This window comes from Manacus candei, unplaced genomic scaffold (assembly GCF_025592945.1).
Source record: "Manacus candei isolate 608988 ecotype Guabito, Panama unplaced genomic scaffold, ASM2559294v1 h1tg000064l, whole genome shotgun sequence".
Classification (NCBI taxonomy): Eukaryota; Metazoa; Chordata; class Aves; order Passeriformes; family Pipridae; genus Manacus; species Manacus candei.
Window position 1 is genome coordinate 428670 of NW_026138112.1, and position 25774 is coordinate 454443.

The window sequence follows — 25774 nt, forward strand, 5'->3', positions numbered from 1 at the left end:
TGGGTGGGTCTTGTTGCTTCTCTCATTAATTGACAGTTGAGGGGCTGTGGAACAGGGACAGTCACAGCAGCAGTGCTGAAGAGCCACCTCACACGGAAGGCATTACAGGATTGAAATTGGACCCCAAACACATTGTAAAAACCTTTTTTTCAGGGCAACTGATGGACTGTTTACAGGCAATAATTAAGATCATGTCCCTTCCCTCCAATGCTTTTGATGGCAGGGCCAAATTTCATTTACTGTTACATCAAATCTCGGATTAAGTCATTATGTATTTCATCCAAGCCAACAGAGATGGTCTGGATTAACAGAGGGGAATATTGACTTAAAGTACATATATAACAATAAACCCAATGGTGCAAAGCACCCTCACTCAACTGACACAGAACAAAAGTTCTCTGCTCTCTGCTCATTTGCTCCTTTGCTGGGTACATTGGTACTCAGTGGATCCCAGGATAAGTTACAATCCATTTTTATACAATCCTGTATAAAAATAAAATCCATAATAGATATATGTTTGACGCAATCCTGTATAAAAATCCATTGAGATTTGTTGGGGTCAGGCAGGGAGTGAGTGTTGAGAGCTGGCTGCTCACACACAGGGTTTGAAGATGTGTGAATAATATCATTTACCATCGATGTGGGTTAAGGGCATCACCATATTCAAATTGATGGAAGAAGAGTTTTGTGCACACAAACCAGGCTGTCCTTTCTTCCTCTCTTCTCAGGTTGTTTGGTAGTGCAGCTATCTATATTCACTGTATTCCATTTTAAAGAGTAGTTTATGTGCCAAAGCAGGTTTAATCACTGGCACTGCCAACCCTGCCTGTTTCCCTGCTCCATCACTACACTCTTCACTCTCAGCCACTGCTACAAAGCACATTTGTGATAGTTTTATTCTAGGCCTTCCTCGGTGACCAGTTTGTAACCAAGGAAGTGGCCGTGTTCCCCATATTCCATATGATTTTTATGTAAGCTAGGGTATAAATAAGAAGGAGAGAGAAGCTTCTTCTCTGTTCTCTTCTGGTGGATCTGAAGGCACAAGTTCTTTGCTGTCGGTCCTGCTCGTGTGGGGGAGTGAGGCCTAGTGAGGCCCAGTGAGGCCTAGTGAGGCCTAGTGAGGCCTTGTAGGCCTTGGGAGGCGGAGGGTGCCAGCGGTGCTTGGCGTGATTCTGCTGTCTCAAGGAGAGTAGTAAGATTTTCTTTTGCTAGTTCTTTATTGATTGTGCACACCTGCTTCGGGTTTCTTTTGTGGTTTTTGTCCCTTTTCCCTTTCCCTTCCCCTTTGGGGGGGGTTGTTTGGAGTTCTCTTTTTATATGTACATAGCGTTGTAACTGTATATAACTGTGATACATGTAAATATATATATTTTGCTATAGCTCGGTTAGTTTCTGGTCTTTCAGTTTGTATAGTTTTTTTCCTTTGCCCAAAGGGGAGGGGGAAGTTTTTGCTGTAGTCTGGGGGACTTGGTGTGAAGCCAACTCCAAACGGCTACAACATTTCTACCAAAGAAATCCATTTGCAGCTGAAACACAACAGGAAGCCTGCCCTGTACTCTCCTGGTAAGCAGAAGTACCTGTTTTTCACATCATCAGGTATATTAGTAAATACACCTATTCTTTATCAGTGTTTGTTAAACCTGCACTTAAACTGGGCCTTGCAACGGCAGAGAATTGCACGTTGGGTTTGTCATTAAGGGGGAGAGAAGGACCAAGCTTTGTCTGGAGGAGGAGTAAAGGAAAAGGAGGCTTTTTATTTTCCCAACACCTGCTGTTGCAATAAAGATGCAATGAAATGTTCCCTGGCCCTTACGATAGTCCTGACCAAATGTGTTAAATCTGAAATTTATCCCGAAATTTGAGTGAGGGGAAATCTGAATTTCAAAGGTTGGACTTGATGACCTCAGAGATCTTTTCCAGCCTAGTTGATTCTGTGGTTCTGTAAATTCTTGCAATAATTTCAGCATATAATTTTTACATGCCATTCTCTTCTAGTTCTAAACTACCAGGAAATGTTGCTGTACTGCTGTGGCTGCTCGTGGTTCCTACCAAAATAAAATCTCTGCTATCTTTGTTGATTATCATTTGTTCCTAAACGGTGCTGGCTTTTACCCCATCAATAGTGGGGAGTTGTCTCTGCACAGTAGCTTGAGTTTTCCAAGTCTCTTTGAAAATAAGCAAGTAAATAAAAACATATGCCCTGGGTTACTGTCAATCTTACGTGGGAGCAAAAATGTTTTAAAAAATAATTTTTAAAGTATTTTTAAATTACTTTGATACATGGCAGGACAGTTACTGGGCTTTTTTTTTTTTTTTTTACTTTTAAACCACCCAGTTGTGCATTACCCAAAGGATCGTGTTCTGCACTGGCATGAAACAAAAATAGTTTTGCTCTCAAAGCTGAGATTTGGCACTTGGGGCACAATTCCCTCTCCAATCTGCAATGCAGATGCTGCTGCAGAGCACATTCCCAGGGCCTTCCCTGCACTCAGCTCTGCAAGGAAACTTCCCTGCCATCCATGGGAGCTCCTCACCACGGAACAGGCCAGGGAGAACAATATCCCCTGATTTATGGGGGATCAATGGCCAGGATGGGCAGAATCAATCCTGGGCAAAGGTTGGATTCATCCTGGGAAAACCATTTCAAACTGGTTCTTCTGCACCCAGGACATTTTCTTGGAATAGCCACCTTCTGGTGGAGGAACTGGATTTGGGTGAGGGATAGCACAGCTCTGTGCCTTGTTTCCCTCCTCTGAGGTGATAACTCTGCAAACCCACTCCCTAAAATCTGCTCTTGGACCCAAATCCATGCTGTGTGTGCAGGAAGGATTCATTTCCCCACAAAAGATGTTTTATTCCTTCCACTGAATTTACCACTGTCCCTCCAACCCATCCCTTCTGTCACATGTGTAGGATAACATGGAAAAATCCCACAGGGAGGAGACCCTGGGGATGAAGTGGAAAGGAATCCTTTTGGTGCCTCCCCCTGTGCAGGAAGGATGTGTTATAGCAGCACCAGTTGCTGTTTCTTTGTGCCTTGAGGCAACACAAGCAGGATTTTCTCTTTAAATCACTGCTAATTGGAATGGATAAATCTAAGGAAATACCAGCAGTGAATATTAATTGAAATAACCTCCCAAATCTCACCTAGATGGTTCCTCAATTTTTGTTGTGGTTTGTTTTTTTTTTTCTATAAAGTCATACAAATAAGTTGATGTATCCTAAGAAAGAGTGAAACCCAAAAAAGTCATGGACAGCAGGGAAAGTGTGTTTTGGTAGGAATTTCCAGCAGAACTATTTGTTCAGCCACATTGAAATCTATTTCCTTCTCCTCCCTAAAACACTGGATTTGTGAAAAACAGGGAGGAGAAGACAATCATCCAGCCTTTACACAGGGCCAGGAGTTGGACTGGATGGTCCTGATGGGTCCCTTCCAGCTCAGCATATCCCAGGATTCTGTGATTCTGTTTTTCTATGCCAGATTTGGCAAATAATTGAAGATACAGGGTGACATTTTGAACAATAGTTTTTGTTAAGATGACACCTGAGCAGTCCTACTACAAATGGGAGGGGCTTAGACACATTGGTAGTTTTAGAAAATGTTCCTTTAGTAATTTTGAAATGTTATTTCTTCTGTTGAAAGGACTGAAGCTGATCCAGGAGAGCTCATGGAGCAAATCCACAGCACTCAGACTCTTTATGAACTACACAGAGAAGAAAAGGACAAACCCATGGAGGGAACTGGTGCTACAAATGGTGCTGGGTGAGTTGCTTCTGTTTTTCCAAACTAAGATCTCTACAATTTTTGTTCTATAGGAAGAATGGGAAGACTCTCTTTGCATCTTGTTACTGGCCTACTGCTTACATTTCTGTCTGACTGCTTAAAATTAATTTCCTTTGTAGAACAGTGTTAAATATGGTGTCAGATACACCTTTGTCTGGAATTTTGCTCTTTATAGAGATGTTATTTTTAAAATTTCTTGGATGAGACAAAAGGCCTTTTGGTTTAAGAGCTTCACTGGGTTTTGTGGTTTCTGTGCTGGGTTGCTCCTCTATAATTTATTTTTCATAACCTTGGGCAAGTCACTTCATACCTGCACTTCATTCAAACCCAAAGTGGGTGCCAAGGGCTGGAACCTGCCAGGGCTGACTCTGCCCTCTCCACAGGCTTGAGGAGGAGCCTCAGTGGGAAGGAAACCGAGACATTAATTAATATCATTAATTGATATTGTCTATAAGATACAATGGGGCCAAATGATCAATATTGATTTAAATATGTGGGTTGTTCTAGAAGAGGAGGTGCTGTCTCCACATCAAAAGAGGTTCTGAGAGGCTCTGCTTTGCTTCCCTGATTTATGTGTTTTTAAGTGCATTATTGATCTTTTCCACTCAGTGGAAATGAAGGGATAAAATTATGCTTTTCAATTATAAAATAATACAAAATTATGCTTTTCAATTATAAAATGATACAAAAGGGAGCATGGTGATTTCAAATCTTTCCCTTCCTAAGGTGTAACCAACACCAAAGCCAGGACACATCTCAGGCTGTGGGCAAAGTCATCAGTCCCAGTGCCCCAAACCAGCTCGGAGGGGCCTTGTCTGATCCCCCAGGACAGGCTGGGGAAGAAATGGGGTGGAAATCCTTGTCATCCAGGGGTGTCCCAGTGGGTTATTTCCCACCCCCTGCCTGTCATTACATGGGAAATCCCTGATGGAGCCCCCAACCCTGGCCAGCATTCCTTGGGCCAGGCCATTCCTTTGGTGCTGGCCAAGTTTACAGGGGAAGGAGGAAGAGGACGAGGATGAGCCGGTGGCTTTGAGACCCTTCAGTGCCCCCTGTGTTTGCTGGGCTGGGGAATTAGGCCAAGCTTTGGGCTCCTGTTTGCTCTCTGGCCAGAGCTGGGCTGTTTGGGGCACAGGGATCACGTTTCCTGGCTCTCCTGGCCCGGGATTGGTGTGCTGCCTGAAGACTGGGAGGGACAAGCCTGTGCTCCGAAGGCAGTTGGCACCAGAGTTTGCTCTATAAAAAGAATCCTGCAGTCAGGATCCAGTTTCCTACTCAGAGGCAAGGCAGAGTGTCGAGTCAGAAATTCCGACCCAGCGGGTCAGGAAGGATTCCAGGACATCCTGAATCACAGCTCCAGTGTGTTCCCTTCCCTTCACCCTCTGGCCCAGGTCCCGCTGGGATTACAACTCTGAACTATTTTATTCACTGCACCATGTGCCTGGTGCTTGATGTGAATACACACTGTGTTTTCCAAGGGCTGGAAAGTTCATGTCTTAACTGGCCACTCTTGTTTCTCCTCTGCTTAGTCTGCACTTGACCAGTTCCCCCCTTCCAATTAGAACATCTTTTTATCCCTAAAACACAGAAGACTCTGAACTCCACCCTAAACTGATGAAGATAATTCCTCTTGCTGTTTCCAGTGTCCTTGCTCATGGAATTCCACCTGTGAGCTATTTGGGTAGAGGTTTTATTCCATACTTATTTTTAAAGTATTTTTAAATTATTTTGCAAAGGACACACAACTGCTTTTGTGGGCACATTTGTATTAGGAGCTTTTTTTCACCTGCCTTCCTGTGTGTGTGCTTGGCAACCTCGATGTAGAACAGGAAATATTTCTCATAGCTGTCACTCCCAAGTGGTGCTGACTCCCAAATATAAGGTCACAAAAATACACAAGAAACCATAAAATATATATATATATATACTGTGTAAAACACATGGCTCTGTGATTGAAAATTTCAAACCTGTCTGGAAAGAAGGCAAAATGTAAAATAAGGAAATCACTTGCAATGGAGAATTGCTTGAATTTGGTGAAATGGAGCCAGTAGGAAATACCTACCTGGGTGGTTTTACTGATCATTTACTGAATCCCATCCTCCTGGTTTTCTTCCCTCCAGGGGTCCCCTGACAATGGGATTTCTGCCTCCCCACCGTTCTGCAAGCAGCACATGCCGAGGGTGAGGCATTCAAAGGTAAAGCTAAAGCTGTAATTAGCAAAGACAATAGACACCAAAAAAAAAAAAAAGAAGAAAATCTAAAAGGTGGAATAACGAGGTTAGAAGGGAAATTACCTTGCAATTGTAGCACAAAACTGTAGCACCTCGTAGGTGAGGGAAATTCCTGAGCTGAGCCGATTCCCTGGAGTTTCAGTGGTTCTGGGGATCAAAGGGACGCTTTTGCACAGAGCCTCTCGTGTCATTAGGGAAAGCAGTAGGTGGTAAAACAAGGCAAAATAAGTCTGTGCCTTAATCATTAGGCTTTAATAATTCTCCTTCTCTTTTGCCCAATGCATCTCTCACTCTGCACTCGCTGGACTATCATCAAAGCGAGGGTGGGGAACACCCAGCCCGGAACAGGCACCCTGTAATTTAGTTCTTGGGTCATTTCCAGGGGAGATGCGGGTTTGAACCTCCTTGGGGAGCTGTCTCCACGTCCCTGCTCCTGCAGTAATAGGGGACATCACCCCAGCATCCAAAGGGAACATTTTCTAACAGGATGGCCCTTGGGTACCTAAACTGGAGGAGAATGTCCTGGGCTGGGGATGGGTGGGATCCAGTTGTGTCAGAGGGGAGCAGAGGTGGCCAGGGGGGTCAGCACGTTGTTCCTGAGCACCAGGAGGGCTAAACCTTGCTGAAGGGAGAGATTTCACACACACACCCCCTTCAGGGGTCCCACTGGGCTGGGAGGGGACACTTTGTCTCCTGTGAGCATCTGCTGAGGACACAAAACTCTCCATGAGCACATGAGCCAGCCCTGTCCTGGGAGAGCAGGGCCCTCCCTGGGGCAGGGGGTGCAGCAGCCTCACTCCTCTGCAAATCTGTCCCTCAGCTCTTCCCCTGCCAGATTAACCCCTCTGGGAGCTCTCAGGTTCAGCCACACCATGGTGAGTCCACGCCACCACCTCCAGCTCTTGATTTTTCTCTACTTTTTGCTGAAAGATACGAAGTGATCAGGAATCCAGGACATATTATTCCAGGTTGACTTGGCACAAGTATAAAGGACAGAGTGTTTGGATAACTGAGAATCTAGCTCTTATTTTTCCTTCTGGATCAAAAATCCAATGCCATGCTGCAAAGACTATCCCAATTCCCTTCCCCTCCAAGGCAGGCTTCAAACTGAGAGTGAGCAGGGAATGTCAGGCTTCCCTTCCCTGCTTTTGCCCCAGCACATGCAGGTTATTTTAGATGATGATCCCTTTGCAGCAGAAACAATGAACTGTATGAATCAAACACGAAAACTGGAGCCTGGCAACAAAGGGGAGCAGGGAAACATTAAAGACAGCGTGGTAATAACAGGCAGGGAGGAAAGGGAGAGATGGGGTAGGAGATAACAGGGTATGGCTGCAGCACACAAGCTAAGCAGGAAAAATGGGATGGGGAAAGGAATGTGGAAAAATGGAGAGGGAAAGATTGAGAAATCCATCTTGCCAGGTAAGCAGGCTGAGTCGTCTCACTTTGGGAAAAGGGAAGGTTGGAACTGTTGACTGACCTCTGATGAAATCTAGCAGGTATTTTCACATCTTACTAATAGTAGCAGAGTAATTGTATTGCATCATGGCCTGAGAAATGGATGTATTTTTGGTGTTTTTTAGCTGAATGGCTGTTGGATTCATCCGTGCCCTTGAAGTGCAGTTTCTTTTATCTGAGGTCCTGTTATGGAGGGGGAGGAAAAGGTTCAGTGTCCAGCCTTTGAAGCATAATTCAGATTTCCTGGCCTGAGGCTCTCACAGAATTTGTTCAAGGAGCTGGAGGCTGTGACCCAGCACACACAGCTCGTCTGGGCTTGGCTTGGACCAATGTCCCTGACCAGGTGGGGGTTTTTCCTTCTTCTTATCCTCAGATCCGTGTCCAACAGATGTTTGCTGTGACCCCTGTGTGTATTCCAGACTTACAGCAGGCTGTGGGCTGGGGTGACCACACTGCCAAACCCCAAAACCAGTGTTCCTGTGCTGAGGGATCACACGGAGAGCATTTGCTTCACGGGCAGTTGCACTGCACACCCTGAGCACCACTTTCCCATCGAGTGCTGCTTTCCTTTACTCCTCCTTTCCATCCCATTTCCCTTGTCTTTGTTGTTTGTTTGGGCACACAATCTCCTACACAAGATGCTGTGAGGGACAGTCTTTTCTTCCTGCTGAGCCTGAAGGCACAGTGTGGCTGCTCTGATGGGAGAACCTTGGGACCCTCACACTGGTTTTCCCCGGGCTGGAGGAGCAAACCCCAAACCTTGAGCTGCTCCACATTTCCCTCCTGCCATCCCCAAACCTCCTCAAATTCATACCGTGTGGTGTCATCTCACAGACTCTGCCAGTGAATGCAAATGGCATAAAGAGCATGTGGAACAGATGGAACGAGACAAGCACGTAAAGAATTAAAGTATTTGTGAGGGAATTTGGCAGGGATGCTGGAATGCTTCAAGCACTGTGTACGGGGGTGGAGGGAGCCCAGGATGAGTTGTGGGGGCCTGTGTGCTGGTGATCCATTTCTCTCAGAAACAATATGTGACCTATTTCTGTAATGGTGCTAAACATAGCAACAAATATTCCCTCCTTCCCACCTTCCTTCGGGAAGCTTGGCAGCTCCTGTAGCCGGAGAAAACGTTTCCTTGAGGGAGAGCTGGGAGTTGCTTGATTTTTCCAGGGAAATATTAGATTAGATTAAATCAAATCAGATTGAACGAAGGAGAGCAAAGACAAAAAGGAAGGCCTGGGTGGGAATGGGGTGTTACAGACAGGGACAGTGCAGGTCACCAGTGCAGAAACCTTGCACTAATGCAGGTGTTAAATCTACTGATGTGAAATGACTGAGGGTTTTCATTTTAAAATGGCTTATTCTGGTTGGTTTTGAAGTGACTTTTTAGGAGATTTTATACACACAAAGAGTGAGGTTTTTTGAGTGGCTGGTAAAATTTGAGAAAAAAAAAAAACCAAAACCCAAGATGAAATTTTATGTAGGCTTGGCAAAGAAAAAACTCTGGAAAAATGGAATAGAAAGCAATAACCTTTTCATTGGAAGGTACATCTGGAAGTCCACAGTCATGGCTTGGAGTGGCTTTGAGCAGGGAGCTCCCTGATGTGCTCCATGCCAAGGGTGCCACATTCCCAGCAGGCAGGGTGACATCCCACTCCTCAGTCCCATCCTGGGACCTTCAGCCTCTCTTTCACAGGGAGGGGTGAGATTTAGGATTTAGGGAGCCCTAAATCTGTGGATAAAAGTGTTCACTGCTCGAAGAAAACATCCCCACTCAGAGCTGTGAAAGGGAACTCTCCCTCCAGCCACGGGCAGAAGCAGAAATATGGATTATAGAGGTTTGGGGAGGGAAGGAGTGACACTGCTCTGAGCAGTGCAGACCAGCAGCTCAGGTGAGGTGACACCTGATGGTGCTCAGCAAAGCCCTGCCACAGCTTCTCGTGGTGCTGCTGGGCTTTAAAGGAGCCCCCAGCCAGGGAGTTTGCCCGGAGAGAAATCCTGAAACAGCCATGTGAATAGAAGAGGCAAGGCAGGTTTCCCTTGATAATCATAAAGGGCTCAAATTACCTTCCTTTCCATCCCCAAAGGGGGCATAAATACTTCATTTATGAGATTGTTTGCGCATGACTAATCTATTTCTACTTGCTAATTGTAATGACTAATGTGTGTTACAAGACAAATATTAGCTTGTAATAATACCTGAACACCGAGATTTATAAGTGTTAAGCAAAAATACAAATAATTAGCAGAAGCTGGCTGGCATTATCTTCTAATTAAGTGTAAAGACACTTTTATTTGAGAGCAAAAGCCTGAAGATCCCTCAAGAAGCTGGAGGAATACCTGGGCCACACTGCAGTCCTGATAGAGGGGCAGGAGTCAGGTAATGTTTGATTTTCCTGGGAGCTGAATTCAGTCATCCTTCCCCCACTGACGTCAGGGCAAGAAAAGCACTTTGGGCCTGTCCCTGCCTGCTGAGCCCATATGTCCACTGGGAAGAGATTGGCAGAGATCCCTGAGGAGAAGTAATTACAGGAGACAGGAGCAGTCCAGCACCGAGGGGGAGTTATTTCTGCACTGCCCAGGTAAGTGCCCTGTGCTGCTCAGAGGGAAAGGGCTCGGCCAAGCCCTGGGTGTGATGCACAAATACCCTTTTGGCTTGGGCTGTGCTGCTTTGTTTAGGTAGAACATGAAATTTTTGCTTCATTAAAAGTGAGTTCTCTTTAAGTAAAGTGCAACATCTCCTCATTCCATATTATAGAAAATATCTCTGGGGTTTTTTTTGAGTTATCAACCCCAAACAAACGGAGGTACACTCCATGGCAGGGAACACATCTAGCAAAGTGATTGTCCAGCTGTTTCAGTGTGAATTTTGAGTACAGGTCAAAGCTCCATGGCTCACATTGTAGTTGAAAACTGAATTTAAAGGAACACCACTGGCTTTGGTGCCTCCTGGATGCCCTCTGAGTCCTCCCAGGCCACCACCTCCAGTGGGGTGAACCCTCATTGCCCAAGAGGCACGACTGGAGCACTGACTCCCACCTTGTTCCAGACTGTCCTTGGTGGAAAATGAGCTGCTTAATCCCAGGCTGGAGGCTGAGAAAGCCCAGCATGTGTGAGGAGAGAATGTGACCTCAAGGAGCAGTTTGTGACAGAAGTGAGTGTGACTCTGTGACAGTGTCTGAAACTTGGTGGAGGTTGGCTCCAAAGGTGCAGATCAGCTCCACAGTTAAAAATTGGATTTGAGCTCATAAATGGTGTCGTTACTTCAAAAATAGTACTCTGGAGTTCCTTGTTGTGCTAACACTGCAATCCTTCACTTGACATCTGCGAGCAGCACCCGAAATATTTGACCTGTGTCACAGACAGGCATCCAGAGGACTCGCCTAAAACCACAGGGTGAGCTGAGGGCGGTGCTAGAAATGATCCCCAGCTCCCATCCTCCAGAATCCTTTATTCAGTTTTTTGATACCTTTCAAGTTTTCAGTGTTCTCACACGTGGTTGCAGTGTTGCACACTGGGAGATGGGGTGGTGTCAGACACCAGATCAGTGGTTGTGGGGTCAGAACCACCCTGGGGGTGTGTGTGGACATGTGAGAGCTGGTCTTCTACAAGTTCCAGTGGTAGCTCTGTGATCTGTCTTTCCTTATTCCTCCTCTCTTCTCTCTGCTTCTGTTTCTCTGCTCCTTTCTGGATGCTTTGGGTGGCTTGGAGCTGGAAGGGTTGGATTTTGACTTGAGTGTTGTGGACAGATTGGATCCCAAGTGCTGTGGGTTAACATGTGCTCAGTTGGTATTGTAGTGGAACATTTTGTCCAGGCTGTGCAGTGCCCTTTTTGAACTTTGGTCCAGTTCCCTTATTTTCTCCCCTAAATTAATCAAGAAATCCCTTGGGAATAAGCCCGTGGGTTATCCTCTTGGTGCTCTCTCGAGGTATTAAAGAGCCCTATAAATATATTAAAGTAAAACCTCCTGGCTGAGCCCCTGAGCTGCAGCTTCTGGGGTTGGAGTGTTGCAGATGGGGAGGTACCACAGGGAGGTGTGGGTGTGACCCTCCAGTCCCAAAGAACTCCAACAGAATGGGAATGTGCTCATCCTGCAGCTCAGAGGTCTGATCCAGCCGAATCTTAGTAAATATTTCGTGTATTTACAACATAAGAAACCCCAACAAATCAATGCTTTGCCTGCATTCACCACACTGGCTTGATATTGAGAGCAAACTAGAGGTTCAGTAGAATTACTGCTCCTGAGTTTCTGGTTTTACTCAAACTTTACATCTATGATTTTAGTTCAGATTTTACACAAACGTATTCCAAATACCGATTTGGAACACCAACTGTGTTTTGTCAAAATACTGTATTATCCTGAAGTTCCAGAACAGAATATAAAGTGCTGGGACTTGTAGCTTTGTCAATCATTTAAAAAAGATTCTCTGTCAGCAGCGCTCACTTTTCCTCTAACTGAAAAAAACAACCCCATTTCAGAGTAAGTTTGTGTCCATCGAGCCCCAAATCAACAAGTGCAAACACTGCCTGTTTCCTGATATGAGGGGAAGGGTTTGTTTAACTCAGCATAAATTGGTCTTTGCCCATTTTAGGTCCAGGTGCCAGAAAACTGAAGGTCACCCTTGGTTGGACTGGAGCAGGATCACCTGTGACTTCAGGAAATATCAGATTATCCCCTCTTGGACCAGGTGGGAGGCAGGGACACCCTGTGGCCAGGTCAGTGTTACTCTTTCCATCTTGCTTTTAATTTTATTTTTTCTTCTGCGTAAAAGCCCAAAGATTCTCAGCCAAACCCCTCAGCTGAGTTGGTGTGTGGGCATTTTGTGTCTCAGACGAGGCCAAGAGGCTTCAGGCTCCACAGGGGAAAAAAATAAATATCCCTGTGTAATTCCTTTCTTCGTGTGTCAAGCAAAGACAAGCATTTCAGCTTCTTCCTGAAATGAGTGTCAGAAAAATCCCAAAAAGCAACATTCACTGGGCTGCAGGGGAACAGAAGGCTGAGCAGATATCTCTGAGCTGAAAGATAGGTTCCCTTTAAACAAACATTTCAAGGCATGGCCAGTTCCTTGGGTGATCAACAAAGCAGTTGATTAAATTAAAAGCAGCTGAAATATTTTATTATATGTAAGCATAACTTCTTATAAGGCAAATATTTTAAATTTTTGGGAGAAGGAGGGCTGGCAAAATAGGATTCGCTCTGTTAATTCCACTTTAAATTAGGGCTTGTGAAACCTTAAAATCTGAGAGAAAGGGGTTGTTTCATTAAATGGGGCTTGGAAACAGGGATGTCAACACAGGGCATCCATGGAAGTCTTATGTCTCTAATTCCTTTATTCCTTCTCCTAATTTTCAGGGAGAGCTTTCAGCACAACATTTTTCTGCAGTTGATGGATCACTGAGCGCTCACAGCTGAGGGAAAACGAACATCAAAGATCTCCAGTGAATTATTTTAATGGTTGGATCTTTACCAGGGCGAGCTTTTGCCTTTTGTGTGTTTTGTTTGCCCCAGAACCCGGTTCCTGGATGTTCTGAGGGCAGAGCTGAGCCCTGGCCGAGGCTCTGCTTTGATTTCCAGCTCTCAGAGCTGAGCTGTGAGTGAACCTGACAGCTCTGTGGCCGAAGGGGAGTCCTGATTCCGAGGTTCCACAACAAAAGGGCCTTAATGAGGTCAGAGTGGAAACAGAATGTAAATCAGGACATTTCTTATTCAATCCCGTTGTTGCTGATGAGCCTCCACGACCCCAGCTCAGAGCAGGGAGGGGGGAGGCAAAGACAGAAGCAAGAACAGGCATAAACTGGGAATAATGTAGTAATTATTCCACATATGGAAATGTGGGAGGAAGGCACAGGCATCACCTCTGCCCTCTGGCCAGCACACCTGAGGCTGGGCAGCTCCTTTGGTCTTCAGGGGAGGTGTTTTTAAGGGAATGAGTGTGAACCTCAATCCCTCTTTAAATGGTGAAGTCCAAGGCAATGGCACCTGCCTGAGACTCTTTGCTGTGCATGCCATGACTGCTGGTGCAGTTCAGGATGCAGCAGATGCAGAACCTGCTCAGTGTCCTGCTCTCACATCCCTTTACAACACAACTCGATGCACAAAATGTGGGGGCACAACAATAAGATCTGCTTTTCATGGTAAGAAGAGTAAATCCAGAGAGGAAAATCGGTCAGTTCAAGTTCAGTGGTGTCTGTAAGGACCTGAAGGTGAGTGGTGGGGGGTGTGCCACGAAATATTAAAATTATCCCTTGCAGAGAACCTGCACAGTGCTTGCTAAAGGCCTGAAGTCCCAGAGCTGTTGTCTAGAAGGGTTTTTCCCCCTCTTTTCACACTGTGGGAGCTGTTTCCACCTGTGAGTATTTGAAGGAGGGAGAGCTGGAAGGTAACAGAAGGTAAAGAGCTGTATTAGTCCAGGCTCTGATGTGGTCAGTGATCACACACCTGAGCTGTGGCTTTTATTCATCTTTTTTTTTTTTGGTACAGAACTCGAGCATGATTTAAAAAAAAAATCCCCAAGATTTCTTAGGACTTACAAGAAAAACTTTACCTTATCTTTTCCTGCCACAGGAAAATAAAATGATTTTTAAAATTACCAAAAAAAAAGAAATATTTGGAATGATCTACTTCATTTTCCCTTTCTTTTCCTGCACTTTGTCTACAAAGGCCATACTGTCCCTGGCAGGTTTTGGGGTTTTTTTTTATGTTTTAATTTTAAGCTGCAGAGTAAACCTTGTAAGTTTGGCAGGAGAAGTCCTTATAGATTTCAGGGCAATATTTTGCAATTCTTGTTTTTGCAGCTATAAACACCTTCCAGTGCCAAGGGGGAAGAGGATTTTAATCCAGATAAAATAAGATTCTTAAACACTGAAAACTGTACTGGGATTTATGGGCCAATTTGAATATTTGAGCTCCCGTGCCAAAAGCTGCACATTCCACATGTTGCCTGACTGGCTCATTCCAAGCTGCATCACCCATCCAGAGTTACCCTGCAATCCATTCCAACAAGTAAACTTGGAGTTTTGTTCTCAGAATGTCTTCACCAAATGTTATTTCCATATTTGCTTTGCCTTTTACTCTGAAATCTTTTCGTTTTGTTTTTTTTTTTTTTTCTCTCCTGTAGTATTTTTATCCCGCATCTTATTTAACACCTTTTAATAAGCTGAATTCTTACCAAGCGAGCACAACAACATCTGAAAGATGAAATCTCTCTCTTTGATGGTATGAAACCATGACCCAACAGGCCCATCCCCTGCCTGGAGGGCTGGTGGGAGCTTCATGTGAGATTATTAAATCCTTCAGAAACTCAGGTATGTTTATTCGTAATTCGGGGTATCTCGCCAACATCACAATCCTTTCCTCCTTTGAGCGCAAAAATGATTTACAATTAAAAAAGTATTTGCCATTTTGCTCTGCCTAAACCACGCTCCCCTTTTATTCCTGAGCAGTTTCACTTGTCATTTGCTTCTTTCTGTTTTTCCAGGCAGCTCATTTGCTTTGGTTCTGCAGAACACTGAGATGAGAATTTGCAGTGGTGTCTCTCAGAAACCAAAGGACGAGCTGGGGCACAAAACTGCTCCTCATTTCCACTCACAACTCCCTTCCTCTGCCTTCCTTGCAGGCCCTTTCTGGACAGTTCTCTCTGCTGAGACTCATCCCCCTTGCACTGAAGTTCCCAAAGGCCTCTGTGACACCCAGACCATTCTCATTCTTTCCTTAAAAAAAAAAAAAAAACAAGTGAAAACTTGTTCACAAGGATGGTGATTTGACAGTCAAATGGGTCGTCGTACGTGGGACTGCCTGCAGCTCGACTTTTTAATCTTATCACTGTTTTCAACAACTTCTATTTTTTAGCATTGCATATGCTTTAAAGTAACAGTTTGCATTTTGCTCCTTGCCTCGTCCCTGCCAGTTATACCTGAAATGTCATCTAAATATCACCGTGGTGGAGGGAAGGAACCAATCTACTCTGCTCCTGAGCTGTTTCCTCCGCTCCTTCCATCCAAAGCCACGTTTCCAGAGATGTTCCTTGCCTTTTCTCCAGTTCCTTGCTGGCAATTTAAACTTCACACAGCCCAGTTTTGCCAGTCTTTTTTCCTGGCTCCCTCACACTTCCATCACTAGCAAAGGCACCCTGGGATTGCTCTTTGTAACGAGTTGGGCACATTTGGCTCCTTCCTTTCTCTCCCTGTTCATCCCTCTGTCCATCCCACTCCTCACCACTCTCACTCAGCTCCTGCTCCTCCACCCAGAACAGTGAGAGACAATCTTTTCTCTTCCTAGACATTTAAACACTGTCTATCTCCTCTTCCCTGCCACTGCTTTCTTTCCTGCCTCCCTTCTATCTTTTACAATCCAGAGAACAAGATAATTTGTCTGGTTTTTGATAAGAATACAGGAGCACATTTGCTCCACCAGAGTCAGCTTAAAAGTCTCCTTCTTGTCGTTGTGACTCCACTGTTAACTCCACTTTTCCCTTTCCTAATGACATGACCCTGGGTTAATCCGAGTCCTCTGCAGCAGTTTGCAGATTCCTTTCAACATTATCTTGTAGGTGGAAAAACTTCCCCCAAATTGGCTTTCCAGGTCATTAATCTTCCCTCAAACTGCTCCTTTATAGGGACTCTTAGTACAGTGTTCAAGCAAATAATATCATTTTCAGGGACTTCCCTGTGTGTAACCCTCAGGAGGGGGGTGGAAACGTTGGCCTCTGCCCTGGGTGTGCTTTCCTGAGCCCCCCAATCCCAATCCCAATCCCAATCCCAATCCCAATCCCGAGCAGTTGTGCTCCGTGGGAAGTGTTTCCATGTAAATCATCAACATCCCTGAGGTGACTGGAGGTATTTATTTGTGGCAGGCCTTTGGGACCCCCCTGCAGCACAACCACTGCTGGCCATGGCTTTCCTTCATCCTGGAAAAGGAGATCCCAGCAGACTGTCCCAGGACAACATCCCTGCCCACTGGGAACACTGGGAAATCTCTGAGGTTTGGGGTCACACGGGCTGCCTTTGACCTGCCTTTGTGCACTGAGTACTCTGTATTATTATTATTTATTACATTATTATGATTATAATATTTAAAATATCCTTGGTTTCTACAGCTACTCCTACAGCAGAGATGGCTGTAAACAGACCATGTGGATTCACCCTGGATATTTATGGAGAATCATGGGAGCAGGGATGGCTGATCCACACACCACACTGATCCCTGGCAGGGCTTGAACTATGTGGACAAACTGCTCTACAAGCAAACCCTTTACTGAGGTATTTAATTTCCTCTTTGAACTGCCCATCCCTTCAGAAAATCAATATATTGTTCGAAAACTCAAATAATTTTTTATCTTTACTAGGAAAAAATAAACCTGCTAATGCAGCCAGTCCTGTGCCTTAATAAAATTAAAACTAAAATGTTGGTTTACAGGCAATCTGGAGATTATCAGTGTTTTAAAAAAAAGAGCTATTGAGTATGGGTTTGATGTGTGAAATTTTTTTACTATTTTTATGTTAAAATTAGATGTTGTTAATTAAACCAGTAAACTAGTGTAGTTGTTTTGGTTTTTTTTTTCCTCTTAGGTCTTCAGTTTGTGGAAGAAAAAGTTTTTGGTTTAAAATCAAAATAATTTAGAGTTCTTATTTATAAATACTTAGGGGGGGGAAAAGAAAGTACTGGATTAATTAAAAAACACTTAAAAATTAGTGTAATCTCATAAAAAGTGGACAGTGAGGCCAGTGGGAACACACCTGAAATGAGGCTCTGCATCATAAAAAACCTACATAAATCATGGTCCAAGAACTAAAATTCTTTGAGTTTTAATAATTGTCAATGAACTTGCTCACTTGAGTAGAATTTAAGAGCAACTCAAGGAGCAGGAGGGAAACAAAATTATTTTATTTTTTGCTTTTTAATCTGTAGAAGAGTTAGAGACCATTTTCTTGCTTTATATTCATAGTTTGGGTTTCATACTCTCCCCATCCTGTCCTTTCCATTTCTGGGTGTTGCAGGCAACTGGAAAGAGAGAAAACAGTAGAAATGCCACTTAGACACAAGACAATAATTATTTATACTGCAACAGCTGGAATTTGTGCTAGTGAGTAACCAGAATGCCTAACTCAAAGGCATGGAAAAGCGTGTTTTCCCCAGGTTGCCTTAGACATGGAATGTCAAACTCTGCTGCTTTTTGACTCTGACAGAGCCTGGCTGAGCTCCAGTTCTGCTCCCAGTGCAAGAAGGGCCCAACTCTCCACGCTCAGGATCAGGAGAGCCCTCTTTGAATGTCGTGTTCCTCCAGGAAAAACTTGGATGTGCAGCAAAGTGCTCGTGCTTTGGGGCAAAATGGAGCAAATAAAGCCCCACTGCAGCTCTGCTGTGCCCTCCTGGCACCTCTGGCTCTTCCCCCACCTTCAGTTCGAAGCATAAGCAGCACCTGCTGGTGGAAACAAAGCCTGCTGAGCCATCCTCCTGGAAGAACAGGTTTGGTCATCACTGGGAGCTCTGGGTGAGTTGTCCCAGAGTTGAATAAGCTGGGCTATCCCTATTTGGGCTAATTTTGTCAGGGTTCCTTCCCTGCTGCTCGTCAGCTCTGTGTGGTGAGGGTGAGGTGGGACCCAGCTGATCTCCAGGGGCCTGGGGACTCCTTTCTGTGGCTGAGCTGTGGAGCTGCAAATTAACACAGTGACAGGATTAGTGAAGACATTCCCGTATCTTCCCAGGGTGCAAAAATGGTTATTTTGCTGAAGTTGAAACCCCAGTGTTGCTGTTCATGGTCACTGATTGATTTTTGAAAAGGAGGAGAAGAAAACAGGGAGTAAAACTCGAATGCCCTGAGCTGGGAAACACGTTCCTCCACATACCACCTTGGATAATTGTGCATGAGGAAGTGTCACTCCTGTGATATCTGTAAGGGGAACAATTTCTGCTTGAAGCAGCACAGCTGTCAGAAGACAGCAAGGGACCTTTCCCAGTTTGGTCCTGGGAAGTGAAGGATTAGACTGTGATGATTTCCCTTGCCTGTGATAACTGAATGTAATATCAAGTCAAGCACCTGGCAAAGTGCTTAAAGAGATGTTATCTTTTTTCAGTTTAAAACCAAAATGGAGCTGGCAGTGCAGGGATGTGGTCAAATTGTGTGACCAGCAGCATTTCCAAAACATAAGCAACAACTGTTCAACTTCAGAACATTGACACAATACAGGGAATTTAGTTATAGTAAATGATTTTTAAATTAAAAGAGGGGAGATTGAGATTAGATGGTAGGAGGAAATTGCTTATGGGGAGGGTGGGGAGGCCCTGGCACAGGTTGCCCAGAGAAGCTGTGGCTGCCCCTGGATCCCTGGAAGTGTCCAAGGCCAGGTTGGACAGGGCTTGGAGCAACCTGGGCTAGTGGAAGGTGTCCCTGCCCATGGCAGGGATTGGGACTGGATGGGCTTTAATGTCCCTTCCAACCCAAACCATTCCATGATTCTATAATTTTTAGTTTACAAAGCAGTTAACATTCACAAGACTACAGAAAAATGGCCTAAGCAGCACAGTGTGGGTATATTAACATCTCTCCTCCTGAAAACGAATCTGAATCCTGTGTTAGACCTCATATTTTCCTGAGAAAATCAAGCAGAATAGCTCATCTCTACTTGGAAGGTCCAGAAGAGGAATTGTGCTGACTGGAAACACCATTTGGAGGGTGAGCAGCACGTGGAAAAATCAGGAATTCTGCGGTGTCGAATCGTGCACAGCATTTCCCTGGATAAGTAACACTATGATTCTCAATCCCGAAACGCTTCTATAATAAGAAAATAATTTCTTTCCTGGTAAGGGATGTTCTTTTATTCCAGAAATAGAATGGCCCCTCCATCAAAGGGTTGGCTGTGCCCTGGGCCCCGTGCAGAGATGGGCCAGGGGGGCCGGGGCTGCAGTGGAGTTACAAAGAGCTGCACTATTTTAACGCGGAAGGATGTGGTTTGGGGTTGGTTAATACACGCTGCTTGACATATTTACAAGTGTCAGATTGTGTTCTCTGTTTACAAGAGCGGTGCCAAAAGGAAGGGGAGTAATGTAGCCCAAAGTGCTTCCCCGATTCCCGGTGCCAGGGTGTAACAGGGGATTTCACTTTGACTGAGTAACTCGCGATGGTAACGGAACGTGGGTAATTTGTGTTTGGAAACGCTGCTCCTCTCAGTGCAGGCCCACTCCTTGTGGGACAGAATTCCTGGTCGGTGTAGCAGTGAGGGGTTGGGATGGATGACAGGTTGGATTTGTCAGAGGAAGGACACTCATGGTAAGAACACTGCTCTGGCTGGAGATCTTTTGGCCTAAATTCGCTCTCACTCCATGTACGTAATTTGGGTAAGTGCCTGTTTGTGTGAGAGATTTGTGACCATGAGGTAAGTCCAAACTAACTCCATTCAGCCTTTACAATAGATGCTAATCTTAATTTATTGCCAAGACAAGTAAATTGCAAAAAAAGACGCCCAAATGAGATTAAAATCACGATAAGGAAAGCTGCCACTGAGCACAGAGTGAGAACTTTTTCCGCTGAATCAGATCATTGAAAATGTGCTGCTACTTTTCTGTATTAAAGCTCAACATGAATTGCTTAAATATCTCCATCTTTTAAGCAGCAATATTTGCTTTCTACACCTGTGGAACTCTCGTGTCAGGGAGAAGCTCAGGCAGGTGAGCTTTAATCTGCCCCTGCTGGTTCGAATCAAAGGGGCATTACGAACAGTGAAAAAACTATTTGTGGTGAATTTTCTATTTTAAACAAAGTATTTATTGTTTATTTTATGTGTAGCCATCCTTCTGTGACTATCAGAAATGAATTTATTTATTTAACTCAGGTATTTTCGAGTTCCTTTTTATAAAGGAATAACAACACTCGAAGCCTTTACGGCTGTTCCGGGTGAGCGCGGGGCCGCTCCGGGTTAAACTCGGCTCCGAAGGGCAGCTCGGGGGTGCCCTGAATCGGCTGTGGCCGTGACCAAGTTTTGAGACTGGTTTTAAACTATTTTGAGCACTGGCAGGTGCTGGGGGGGACCCGCCGGGGCCGGGGTCAGGGTCGGGCCCGAGCGACTTCTGTTCCCCCCGTGTCCCGCCGGGAGCGGGCTGGGGGAGCCCCGGGGCCGCCGCACCCCCACCGGGAACGTTTGTCCCCGTGCCACAGAATCCCAGGATATCCTGAGCTGGAAGGGACCCACAGGATCGTCCAGTCCAACCCCCGGCCCTGCACAGACACCCCAACAATCCCACTCTGTCCCTCAGAGCGTTGTCCAAACACTCTTTTAGCTCTGGCAGCCTTGGGGCTGTGCCCACTGCCCTGGGGAGCCTGGGCAGTGCCAACCAGCCTCTGGGGGAAGAACCTTTTCTTGAGATCCAACCTGCCCCTGCCCTGACACAGCTCCAGCCGTTCCTGGGTGCTGTCCCTGCTGGCACAGGGAGCAGAGATCCCGTGCCGGGACGCGGCGGGAGGGACAGGCTCCCCGTGCCCCCCGTGCCGAGGGGCAGGACGCGGGGACCCCCAATCCCCTCCTCGCAGCTTCACCGCCGTGCCGAGGGGCGGGACAGGGGACACGGGATCCCCTCCCCGCAGCCCCCTCACCGTTTCCCCCACGCCAAGGGGCGGGACACGGGACCCTCAGCCCCCTGTTCGCAGCCTCCTCCCCGTTCCAGGGGTGGGACAGAGGATACGGGACAAGCGACCCCCGCTCCCTTCCCACATCCCCTCCCGTTCCAGGGGCGGGACAGGGGACGCGGGACAGGGGATCCCCGTTCCCCTCCCCATGCCAAGAGGTGGGACAGGGGACCCCCGATCCTCTCCTCGTTCCAGAGGCGGGACAGGGGACCCCCTCCCTGTCACTCCCTCTTCGCATCCCCCTCCCGTTCCAGGGGCGGTACACAGGATCCCCATCCCTCCCTCATCCCGTCCCGTTCCAGAGGCGGGTCAGGGGACACGGGACAGGGGAACTCCTCTCCCCTCTCTCATCCCTCCCGTTCCAGCGGCGGGACAGGGGACAAGGGACCCTCTCTCCCTTCCCTGCTCCCCTGTCGTTCTAGTAGCGGGACAGGGGACCCCAATCCCTCCCGCTCCAGGCCAGCACACAGGACCCCCATCCCCTCCCCTCCCGTTCCGGGCCGGCACACGGACCCCCATCCCCTCCCCTCCCGTTCCGGGCCGGCACACAGACCCCTATCCCATCCCCTCCCCTCCCGTTCCGGGCCGGCACACAGACCCCTATCCCATCCCCTCCCCTCCCGTTCCGGGCCGGCACACGGACCCCCGTCCCGTCCCGTCCCGTCCCGTCCCGTCCCCTCCCCTCCCCTCCCCTCCCCTCCCCTCCCGTCCCCTCCCCTCCCGTCCCGCTCCACGGGTTCCCCCCGCCCCGTCCCGCTCTCGAGCGCCCCCCGCGGCCGGGCGGGCGCAGCGCAGGTCGCTGCCTCTCGGCCGTGGCCCCGCCCCCGCCGCCCGCGTCACGTGTCCGCGCCGGGCCAATGGCGCGGCGCGGTGCGGGCCCGGGCGCCATTGCTGTCAGAGCGCAGGAGGCAGAGCGGGCGCGGGGCTGCGGCCGCCGCGGCACGGCCGGCACCGCGCGGGGCTCAGCGGGGCTCGGCCCGCCCGCTCCCGCACCCTCGCACCGCGCCCGCCGCAGCGCGAGCGGGACCACCACTACCAGCAGCAGCAGCAGCAGCAGCAGCAGGAGGAAAGCACCGTCCGCGCACAGCCAGCGGCGGCAGCAGCGAGGGGCGGCCGGGCGGGGCGGGGAGGGGACACAGCGCCCCCCGCCCGCCGCCGCCTCACGGGGCCGGCACCGGGACCCCCGCCCGCCCCGCGTCCCGCACGGACCCGCCGCCCTCCGCGCCGCCCCCGCCCGGGGGGGGCCGCACCTGGACGCGGAAGGGCGGCCCCGGGCCCCCCCCCGCCGCCGCTGCTCCTCCTCCGCCGCTGCTCCCCCCGGCCCCGGGGAGAGGGGGCCGCGCCCGCCCGTGCGCGCAGCGGAGCGGGGCCCCCCCGGCTGAGGATTACCGAGGGCGGGTAACGAGGAGCAGCGCCCCGAGCCCGGCGCCGCCGCGTCCCCTCCCGGCCGCGGAGCCCCGCGGGGCCGAGGGGCCGGAGCGCGGCGGCCGCCCCGGGCAGGGCCGGGGGTCGCGCCGGGGGCCGCCCGCCTCGCCCCGAGCCCCCCGGGCCGCCCCGCCAGACATGCCCCGCCGTGGCGGCCCGGCTCGCCGAGGATCATGACTGCGGCGGCGAACTGGGTGGCGAACGGGGCCAGCCTGGAGGACTGTCACTCCAACCTCTTCTCGCTGGTGAGTGCCCGTGTGAGCGGGCGGGGGGCGCTGGGCGGGTGCCCGGGGTGGCTCCGAGCCGGGTTTGCCGGCCGGGTGACGCTGCCGGGGGTTTATAGGCAGGGCCCGGGGCTGCTCCCGCGCTGGCCCCTCCCCCGGCCCGCTGCCCGTGTTTATTTTGCTCGGTAACTCGCGTGTCCCGCTCGCCGCCGGGGCCGCGGCGGGGCCGGGGGTGTCCCCGCTCCCCCGGGGCACGGCGGGCACGGCGGCTCCTCCCCTGGCACCCCGAGCCCCGCGCGCTTTGTGCCGCCGAGCCGGGGGGGTTCTCTCTCCTCTCACAATGACAAACGCCATTTCGGCGGCGGCGAACGCTCATGGAGTGTGATCGCCTGTCGGACGCAGCTCTGGGCTCCGGTGACGGCGTGTCAGCTGTTGTTACAGCCTGCTCTGCTCTCTGCCTCTATCGCGCTCGGGGGCAGGAGGTTAAAAAAAAAAAGAAAAATCCAAACCAAACAACCAAACAAACCCGAACCTTTTCATTTTTTTCTTCTCTGCGGGAAAAGCGGTGGCTGACAGCGTAGTGTGTCGGGTTGTTTGCAGAGATGCTGCCTGCCCGTCTCTCTGGGAGCTGACAACTTCCGACGTGGATTTAACGCTGCAGAAATCGCGGTATCGGTTTTGAGAGAGGCCGGCAATTTAAATTTAAAACGTAAATTTGTTTGTGCAAGGGCGCAGAGTCGTTTGGAAATACGTTGCTTTATTTTACCTGGCACACACAGCAACATTATCCCTTCTGGCCGGGCAACAGCTGAGCGGTGTTGGATCATCGGGAGCCTTCTGGCGCTACAGGGATAATGTCGGAGGGGAGGAGGGACTTCTCTGGTGCGCGGTGTGGTGGAGTTAAAACCTTGTGATGCAACTTCGGGGGCAGCACGTGTGAGAGGTTTGTGGTGGGTGCCCCCGCCCCGCATCAGAGCTCTGCCAGAATTCGAGGTGGGTGTGCGTGTGCTGTGCCTTTTCTGATAGGAAAGAGGAGACTGCTTTTAGCTCCCTTATAAAAATTAAGAAAAGGGGGGGAAAAAAGAGGGGAAAGTAATTAAAAATGCAGATGATCAAGCTCTTTGTTTTACGCTTTTTAACTTTATGGAAGTATGTTATCGTGTCTGGTTTTTTTTTTTTTTTTAAATCTATGCCTGTTTGGCGTTTTTTGCTCATTCCTTTTAAGAATCTGGGGCAAGAGCCGTAGCCACTTGTGCCGCTGGAAAACCCGGAGATTGCTGTGTGAGAATAGACACAATTCTTACTTTGGCTGGTTACTGACTGTTACGTTATGTAAGTTTGTCTCCGCGCCTCTGAGGGCGTTCTGTAATATTTATAAATATGTAGCAGCGCCGAGTGTATCGAGACGCAGGAACGGTGATTTGGGGGATTGTTACTGTGATTTCCACTACGCTGCTCTTACCCAGCGAGGAAAATAAAGCGGGAAGCACGGCGGGAACAATCGGGGGTGACTGTGGGAGTCCCCGGTCGTTAATGCAGCCCGGGGTGTGTGTTTGGAGAGGCAGAACTGGCTGCTGGAGTTGCAATCTGCGGATCTGTCACTGGGAAAAATAATTGTTGGCATGCCATTAGCATAAATTATAAAGTGAAGCTATTTCCTACTTATTGTGGTTCGCTTGCCTTTTTTTTTTTTCCTCCCTCCCACCTGACTAGAGCAGGGAAATGTTCAATTTGGAATGAGTGTGTGATATCACTGAAAGAAGTTTAACGAACTTCTTTTACAAGTGGCTTTAATAATAATGAGTTTAATGTGCAACCCTTTAATCTCCTGTGTAATTTAGTGGGAGGTATCTCTACCTTAATGTGGTGCTGTGTATGAAACTCCGTTTTTATTGTGTTCTGGCTCTGCTTGAAAAAGAAATATGCAATAATGCCTTTTTTTTTTAATATACAGCATTTATGAAAGCTGTTAGGGAGGTTTATTTTGTATTATGTTAGTATTTGTTAGGATTTACGTATCAGTGAAAGATATTGAGAACGGAAACACTGACTGGAAATACGTGGCCAACACGTTGACCCTTTAACCTCAAATTGTCATATTCATCTCAAAATTTATGAAGTGTTAAAGCTACAGTAGTCTGGATTAGTAATTAGAGAAACTTTTGCTAATCATTTACTTTTCCAGTGTCACAGAACCAAATCTAAATCAGCTGTTGGTGGGAATCCATTCATTCTTTGGGAGCGAGGTAGATTACAAATAATTCTTCAACTGTGCTGTTTGAAGTTGATTTTTTTATTTTTTTTTTTTATTATTTGTTTTGGGTGTGAATCACAAAGAAACGTTTGTGACTGGAGAATTGCAGTTCTGAAATATTATAGTCTGTTGTGATCCTGTTTGCTTACGGTTCAATAATATTTCTGTGGAAGGAGGAATTCCATCTCCCCACCCAGAGAGGGCAGAGCTCTGTGTGGGTTTGGGTTGGTTTAACAGTCTGTAATTTCTGTTTTTCTGCAGACACCTGAGGCAGGTCAGGTGCTGTTGCTTTTTCTGCATCTCTTAGCAGGAAATAACTTCTTTAGTAACTGAGTCTGTAATCAGTGACATCCAAAAAGTGAAGATGTGCTCAGTGCTCTCAGCTCAAAGTCTCTCACCTGGGGGGAAGGCAGGGGCTGAGGTGCAGGTTTAGAGCTCCCTGGGAGTGTCCAGGTGCTGAGGGTGGGCTGGGGCTTGGTTCCCTGGATTGTCCCTCTGGAATCACGGCCCTGCAGCCCTTCCCAGCACCACTGTGTGTTGTTCTCCACTGAAGCGGGAATCCAGCTCTGGAAAATGGGTTAATGTTGGTGTGCTCTGTCAGGCACAAGCCCTGCACAAAGAAATCTGGAGTCTTGCTCCAAATGTAAAGCATTTCCCAGTAAGGTTTGATATTTGTCATCAGAGGACGCCTCAAATAATAACTTATTTAATCTCTGTATGCCACTGTAATAGATTTGCTCTTTAAAAACACACTTTATTTGCTGTTTCTAGAAGA

General features: G+C 47.9%; 1 protein-coding gene and 1 long non-coding RNA gene across 2 annotated transcripts in view; both read left to right on the forward strand.

The window, feature by feature from the left end:
* The first annotated feature begins 1128 nt into the window (after positions 1-1128).
* LOC127478956 (uncharacterized) lies at positions 1129-12936 on the forward strand. The gene is made up of 5 exons (XR_007907422.1): positions 1129-1192; positions 3644-3763; positions 5905-5979; positions 12070-12193; positions 12831-12936. It is a non-coding gene; the product is annotated as an uncharacterized LOC127478956 (long non-coding RNA).
* Positions 12937-22624: 9688 nt separating this feature from the next.
* MED13L (mediator complex subunit 13L) overlaps positions 22625-25774 on the forward strand; it is a 178160-nt gene continuing 175010 nt past the window's right edge. The window contains exon 1 of the mRNA XM_051805265.1: positions 22625-22766. Coding sequence (XP_051661225.1) covers positions 22695-22766 — 72 coding nt within the window. The 5' untranslated portion in view covers positions 22625-22694. The remainder of the gene's footprint in view (positions 22767-25774) is intronic.